Raw genomic sequence first — 8,288 nt, forward strand, 5'->3', positions numbered from 1 at the left:
TTTGGGTACTTTAGTCACCAACTCAAAACTATGATTTAAAGTTTGTTTCCATCAATATAAATTATATTTTCTATTTTTGGTTGGTACTTAAATATTGTGGAACTCAAGTTTTTGTGGTGCCCAAATGCTAATTTCCAATTAGCATCTTGAGAACATCTAAGATTATAGGCAGAATTCATGTTATTTTTCATTAAGCAGCAGAACTTATACAACCTCAGAGTTCACATCACATTTGTTAGTACAGATCAGCTCCAAATAAAGGAGCAGCTCATTACATCATGCTTCATAGTGCTCAGATCCTTTAGACCAATTTCATGGGTATGTCAAAGATGAATTTGGAAAGTCATTTGTTTTTTCAACATGCAAAAAGAATACATTGTCTACATACTGTAAACAAAACAAAACAAAAAACCCCTGTATTTAAAAACAAAAAGTCTTTGTTTAAACTCGATGTATCCACAAATGCCCTTGTGCATTTAGTACACAACAATAAAGTACCAGGGTTTAAAAAGTACAAATTTAGCAGAGCACTTGCTACAAAACCACAGATTTTAAACCCACACTACATATCTCATTAAAAGTTTAACTCCAAAGTATTCTTTGCAATCTGTTGTACCATTTTTACTCACAAAATTCTGCATTCTGTACTTGCCAGCACTGCTGAATGAAGGTTCAGAGAAACTTTGTTAAGACGATATGCAGGTAACCAAAATCTACCATGTCAACCCCTTTAAATGAAACACAACTTGCCAAATAACGTGTTTCAAAATCATCCAGATTTTGTGGAAATAATGGATTAGGGGCCATATAGTTAATGTGCTCTCTATTAATATTGACTGAAAAACCACAATTTGGAAATATACATGCATCTGTCCACTACTGCTGAGTTTCTGTGATAAGCATATCCTTTTCATTCTTCCTCTTATTTACAGAGTACAGTGTAAACAACTTCATGAACTGTGCTTCTTCTGTACACAAGTAATGACCAGCAAATTGAAGCCAAATATTTCTCTAACCCTTTTGAACGCAATAAGAGGGCTAACATAACTTCTCATCAGAGAGGGAGGTTATTTTAAAGTCACCCTCTGAGCCAACAGAAAGGGTGCTAAGATCCTAAATTATAGTAAAATGGTCACATATGAGGCATAATTTAGAACTGTAGGAGACAACTTGGCATTTATGCAAAAAGGGGAGATGGTTATATTGTATCTGTGAAACCCCAAACCCTCTGTACAAAGTTCCATTTGACATAGTAGGCATGCTACTGTCAACTGTAATTTTGTTACATCAATTCTAGTCCGTAACTGACTGACACTTCTAGTAATCTTATTTTAGGCCATAAAAAAACCCAAACATGACTGAATTTAATGTTGGTATTAACAAGTATCCTAATTTACTGGTTTGATATTTTGAAATGTTCAAAATGTATTCACTTTGAATTATTACTAGAACTTTGAGGCAAGTCACTTTTTCCAGCAACCCTTGAAAACTATGCAGATTAGTTAAATGTTATTACTTATTTACTAGCACACCACAGAGTAACTTTTAAAGGTTAAACAGATGCTTCAAAACAGGAGAAAAATATAATGTCCTAAAATATCTGCCATTAAATAATTAAGGACATTATTTTTACTGTTCCTAATAGAATATTTTGATATCAAAAGACGCAAAAATACTGCTTTTCATTTATTAATTACAGCATTCTTCAGAAGACAAGTGAACATAAATAACACATAATAACACTGTGTGTAGCAACAAAGAATTTCACTAACTAGTTCAAGGTCACCCAGTGATTCAGTTTCAGAAAGAGTAATTCGCTTTGGGTTGGCTGACTGGAACACAGCAGTTACTTGAAGGTTAGTATATATTAAAGATCTCATAAGAAAAGAAAAAAAACTTTAAGGGAACAGAGTTAAGTCAATACTAAAATCCAAGCCTTAAAAATGCTCCCAAACAGGATCCAAATTGAAAAATTCACCCAAGAGCAGAAGGCCAGGAAAAGACGACAAACTGTACAGCAGTACTTAGGCGGAGTGTAACACAGAGAAGAGATCGCCTTCTCCACATCACCTCTACCTACCAATATCAGTTTAGGCAGGCTGGTGAGGTTCAAATGATATCAGTGGCCCCCAAACTTTATTAAGACTAGCTACACAGGTTTTGGACAAAGTAGCAAGAAAGTAATTTCACCCAAAAGGAAAAAAGGATTGAAATTTGCATATGCTACAGCTATGCAACTTGAAGCCTAGTCTGCAGAATCACCCACCTTTGCTCACTGCCTTAAACTACCTGTAGGAGAGGGTAACCAAGAAAAACCAAAAAATTCAAGCCCTGAAAAACTGAAAGCCATTTGATGACAATAACAGACATTCTGTACTACTACATACAATATTATAACATTAAACAAATCCAAACACCCTTCAATCATCATCTTTAAATTTCATACCTAGTACTGTGCCAATTTTGTTGGTCAACACAGAATCAGTCTGATCAAGCCAGCCTCCACCACTGAGGCCTTCTTTAAACTTGATGAGAATAGGCTGATTACTCAGCAGGACCACAAGGATTCTCATGGCTCCAGTTACAGTGGTTGAGTGCAGATGTTCTTCCATAAACATCATGATCCAATCAAATCCCAACGTCCTGACCAGCTCCTCACATGCTCTAATCACAAAAAAAAGAGTTAAATGTCACAAAATTCCTTATAACAGATAGCAAGAGTCAAGGTCTTTCATCATCAGGCAAACTCAGGCAAGAATATTAGATAAAATTAAAAATAATTTAAAACAACAGATCTCATGTAAACCATATCTGCTAAAGAAGAAAGGACTGTCAATCAGCTTTTTGTGCAGCTAACCTCTACAAAATTGTGAGCATGATGTTTGGTGGAATTAAGAGGACTGACGGTAGTGATTTAGACTGCTCCAACTTGCTTGAAGTTGCACTGAATATTGTCCATGGGTGACTGGTACCTCCTGAGACTTGGGGGGGAGGGGAGGGGTCACAATCTGTGGGCAGCAGCATCAGTGGCAGCGTGGCGAGTGGTGACTGCCTGCAAATGCCAATGGCAACAGGGCCAATCTCCGGGGGGGGGGGGGCCACATGCCCTCTGAGTCCCCCCCACCAGTCACCTATGGTATTGTCTGACATGAATTCTGAGATGCTAAACAGAAAACTTATACTGACAAGTTACAACTTATAAATCACACAACTGCTTCTGCTGAGAATAATTTACAGGTTGAGAATTTGTCCTGTACTTTTCACAGGAAGAACTACAGAACATCAAACCCTTAACCCATGCTTAGGCTGAAACAAAGTGTTAATCATATCTGTGGAAACAAAATACAGACCAAGCTGTTTAAATATCCAGCATGCATATAAATTTTGTATCTGAATTTTATGATTCTGTCAAGTTATGGTGAAATCTGAATACTACATGCGATCCGCCAAAATACATCAAGCAGACAAATACAGCCAGAAGGATATTTCTGTTTTAAAAGATTCTAACTTGACACAGAATTTAAAGTCCCTTTTCTCTCCCCTCTTTGCCTCTAATGTTTCATTAACTGTTAAGTGATGTAACTTCAGCTGGGATTTTTAAATAGAGATTTGGCATTTTATGAGTAATGATATTATTGAGAACATCTGTATACTGAAATTATTTAATATTTCTTTTTAACATGTTTTGGAACCTGCTGGCTCCTCTCACTTGTTGAACAGGGATTACTTCTCTTTTATATTTTGTATTTTATCTGTAGCTGTATTTAAGAAATTATTTATTTTTTATTTAAATTGCTAAAGAATGAACTGGGGAGAGTAGCAGCATACTCGAAACCTGGTTATGCTTAAAGATTAAAAATCAAAAGGAACTGCCATAACTGAGTGGTGCTCCCCATACACAAACTCTTACAGCTTTGAAAATGTACAGATGGAATCACTGTAACTAATTACATAAAATAAATTATTTTCCTTAGAACAAGGCTATATAATTCTTCACTAATGCTGCTCAAAATAGTAGAAGCTTAAACTGAGACAAGATGCATGTTTTTTTATACCCCCATAGTCTAATCTTCAGACAATTAGTTTGGAGGTCTCTCAACAAAAATAGATGACATAGTAATGTACAAAATAAAACACAACCCACACTATCAGAGGTTGGAACACAAAGGTAAAGAATCAAAATAAAATGTTTGCTACTGCAGCCAAAGCTAAATTCTGCTGTGACAGTCGTGTAAATTTCAGGTACATCTATGGAGTTCCTCTGGATTTATATCACTATAGTCAATAAACAGAGTTTGACCCAACATACTTGCTCATTTATCTTAAAATTGTTAGTCACCTTCCTTTTTTCTATCAGAAGAGTCATTGGTACTTACTGCAAGTTAACACTTGTCTTTTCTTTAGAAGTATACAGAAGTTTCAGAAGGATATCTAAAAGTCTGTTCCGCAGAAGGATAAGATTAGCAGAAACAAGGCCTCCAAAATCATCCTCTGTTCCTAAGTATGAAATGGAAGAATTAAGTGAATCTGGAAAAAGTTGGCTTAGTACTTCTAAGCAATTTCATGCAATCTTACAACAACAAATCAGCGACAGGTAAAACAAAAACAAACCAATAAAAAATGCTTAGTTGGGATATTGGCCCGCTTGTCCCCCTGCAACAAGCCCACCATGAGAAAGAGGTAACATTAGCCTCATTTTCCTTTAAACACAGGGCACAAAAATACCATCCCCCAACCTGGAATTGCACACCCTCTTACCAAACTGACCCCATCACCAAAAAGATACCATGAAAAACACAATGTTCCATTAATATTATACAGTAAGTAGAATTACTTCAAGTACAAAAATTCAAATATCACTATTGCTACAAAGCCCAACACATGCAAGGTGCTTCACAGATTCATTCTCTTCCAAGAAGCTTAAATTCTAAGATGAAACACCAGAGGATTTTGATGCTGGGAAAAGTGTAAGGACTGAAGGGTTGAAGTAATAGAGTTGATGCATGAATCTCTTAAATTACGGTTTTTCTTGTTATTAGTTTTCTTCTACCATTCTCTCCTCCATGTACAAACACTACAGCAGTTTATGTGCCTGTGTGCATACACAAAGGAAGATTATAACTTTTTTAGGCTGTACAGAAAAAGACTATTTTGAAAAAACATGAAGCCCGGCACAGAATCACTGAAAAACAGTGGAAGGGACTTCAGAGGATCATCTACGGCAATCCCTGCTCAAAGCAGAATCAGCTAAATCATCCCAGAAAAAGGTATGATTAACTTGCACTTCAAAATTGTCAATGACAAATTCCACAGTTTCTCTTGATAATTTATTCCAGTGCTAGACCACATTCATAGTGATAAAGATTTTCCTGATATCCAACCTAAATCTACCAAATTGCAAATTAAGACCAGTGCCTCTCATCCCGTCTTTGTTTTTGTATGCCTAGATGTCTGAATGGGTGGTAACACACAATAGTGTAATGGGGGGTGGGGAAATGGGGCAGCAGCCCCAAGCACCCACTTAGAGGAGGCACAAGAATGACAGCCAGCGTGGCCACTGCCACCAGGGGCACACACCATGGTAGTTAAGCCTCTAGTGACACAGAAAAGGAAAGTGGAAGCTATTAGGGATGTGCGAAGCTTCAGTGGCTGATTCTATTTGGTGGAGATTCAGCCTGATTCAACAGCCGAATCACCGAATCCAAATCGAATCAGGAGAGCCTTTAATCTCTTCAAATTGATTTGGAAAGATTTGATGATTCGGACATAGACACAGCTTTAAACATTTTTTCTACATACCTCAAGGTAGCAGGCAGCTTGTGAATGCTGAGACGCTGGGGTAGATGGAGTATCCCATAGGAGTGTGTGTGTGTGGGGGGTGGGTCCCCAGTACACTCGGCAGCAGACCCAGAAGTGGACCAGAAGTACTTCCAGTCCACTTATAGGTTCACCGGGGAGTGCAGGTGATCCCGCCCCCCCGCCTTGGTGACTGGTACCTCCTAGGTTGGGGAGGGGCACCCAGGGTCCCCCTCGCGGCCAATCGCTGAGCTGAGCGGGTGCGGGGGGTTCCCCCATGTGCTTGGTGGTAGACCCGGAAGTGGACTGGCAATACTTCCGGTCCACTTCCAGGCTCACTGCCAAGCACGTGGGGTCCCCCGCCCCATGCTCCTGTGGGACACTTCATCCGCCCCACCATTGCAGCATTCATGAGCCGCCTGGTACCTCTCAAGGCATGTAGAAAAAAGCATTTAAAGTTGTGTCTATAGCCAAATTGCTGATTCTCTGAATAGGCCTCAAATCTTCAGGTTCAGATTTGGCTGAATTGAATCGGGACAACGATCCGAATCAATGAATCAAATAACTGTCCCCAATTTGGGCTGAATCAGAATCAAATGCAGCTCATTTCACACCTCCCCTAGACGCTATCATCTACTAAAAGCAGATCATCTTAAAACTTTGATTTTTAGGGAAGACCAAACCTTCCCTACCCAGTCACAATCTCTCAAATCATCATCTTATCTTACCAAGTTATAAGTATCCCTCTGAGAACAACTGCAATTGCCAACAACAGAGGAACATTAAGAATTCCTTTTATGCAATTAAGCAGCTAGAAACAAGGAAGAGAGAATACCACTTAATCAGGCAGCTCTCTGTGCCCCACTAGTAAATGCTCTAACAATCAACACACTGTGAATTTCAAACCAACCTTCAGCTTAATCTCCTCAACCAACACAGGATATTCCTGTGAGGCCAATCAAAGACCTCCATAAATAGCAAAGCAAATTCCTTTAAATAAGGGAAAGAAATACAATATATCAAACTTTTAGTTATTAGCTAGTAGTTACGTATTTGTAGCAGGGCACTGAGGTGCCTGCTACTTGTGGAGTAGTAATGAAGAGGCATAGGTGCAGGTTGCTAGGGCAACTGGTGGGAGTCAGCTGACCGGATGGGGTAGGGCCGGGCTCCCATTTAAACCCAGGGTGGAGGCCAGGCTGGCAGTTCCCAGCTGGCAGCCAAAGGGGTAGGAACTCTGCCAGAGCAAAAGAAGAGGCCAAAATGCAAGAGCAGTTGGTACGGGTGAGGGATGGAGCACCCTTGGGGGTGGCTCGAGCAATGTTTTAGCCAAGTGGCAGAAATTTATGTTATGGCCTACGGGCTTGAGTTTTGTAGTTACTGTTTACAACCAGTGGTTTGGGTGAGTCTGTTGGGGTGGAGGAGGCCTCATAGGGGATCCGCAGTAGCGTGGGGACCCCGGCGCCAGAGAGGGCACAGCATTTTGGGGTGCACTGACCCCAGCCCCAGGCAAGGGGGGGCAGAACGAGAAGGCCCCAGGCAAGGGGGGGCAGCGATTGACGAGCACCTGTGGGGCTGTGGAAAGCCAGAGTGCCTGTGGGGCGCAGTGAGAGACAAGGCTGCAGAGAGCCAAAGAAAACAAGGGCTGTGGAGAGCCCGAGCGCCAAAGGGCACAGAGAAAGACAAGGGCCGTGGCTAAGACTGAACAACGTCTGGTACATCTGCGAGGCTTAGGGCGTGGTACAGGGGTGGCTGGAGCCATGCATAGCCCGTAAGGCCAGGGCGCACGGAACGCCCATTATAGAAACGAGACAACTGATAGCAGGAGAACCGTGGCCAAGAGGACGAAAGGCAGCTTCCCTTTAATATACATAAGGCCAAGACATGGTGGGCAAGATCCGAGGATGCTTTGAGGTGAACTTGGCACAGTAAGGGGGCACTAGGGGAGATCACAGCCACCCCTAGGACCCCGCTTCATGACAGTATTGCTAACAGTCCTGGAACATGTTGCTCATGTCAGTTTATGATGCTGGGTCTATAATTTTGGCTTCTTTTTTCTGCTTCAATTAGTAATTCCAGTGAAACTGATTTCAATGTTTGTGGCTTTAAATAAAAATGTTTTGAAAACAGCTAAGAGAAAGCATCTGTTCCTGAAGGAGAAAAGAAAAGTTTTTAGGTCTATCTGAGAAAGCCAGACAATGCTCATTACTGCTTTCTAGAAGTGCACTAATACATCGTTTCGATATTGGTATAAAGAAAACTCGCTGTATCAGATATCTGCCCAATGGGGCAGATAAATTTGGCTGAGTAATGTCCGTACTGTGAGCAGCCGCAACACAGCCCTCAGGCAGTGACGAACATAGCTGGCAGCATGGAGAGCTGCCTCCAGCTGGTAAGTCTGGTGTGGTGGAAGAGGCATGGGGAGGGAAACGGTATGTGGGGGGCAAGATCAACGCCAACCGCAGTGAGGGAGGGGGCAGGGGCAGGCACTGCCC

At 41.0% G+C, this 8,288-nt stretch overlaps 1 protein-coding gene across 2 annotated transcripts in view; it reads right to left on the reverse strand.

Annotated features, from left to right (window-relative positions):
* Positions 1 to 8,288, reverse strand: part of LOC109321881 (WD repeat and FYVE domain-containing protein 3) — a 517,024-nt gene that overhangs the window by 100,009 nt on the left and 408,727 nt on the right. For both annotated transcript variants that reach the window (XM_019552640.1, XM_019552639.1), the window contains exons 26-27: positions 4,377 to 4,497; positions 2,447 to 2,664 (exon numbers count right to left, since the gene is read on the reverse strand). In XM_019552640.1, the coding sequence (XP_019408185.1) occupies positions 2,447 to 2,664; positions 4,377 to 4,497 (339 nt within the window). The remainder of the gene's footprint in view (positions 1 to 2,446; positions 2,665 to 4,376; positions 4,498 to 8,288) is intronic.

This window comes from Crocodylus porosus, unplaced genomic scaffold (genome assembly GCF_001723895.1).
Source record: "Crocodylus porosus isolate Cpor-Errol unplaced genomic scaffold, CroPor_comp1, whole genome shotgun sequence".
Taxonomy (NCBI): Eukaryota; Metazoa; Chordata; order Crocodylia; family Crocodylidae; genus Crocodylus; species Crocodylus porosus.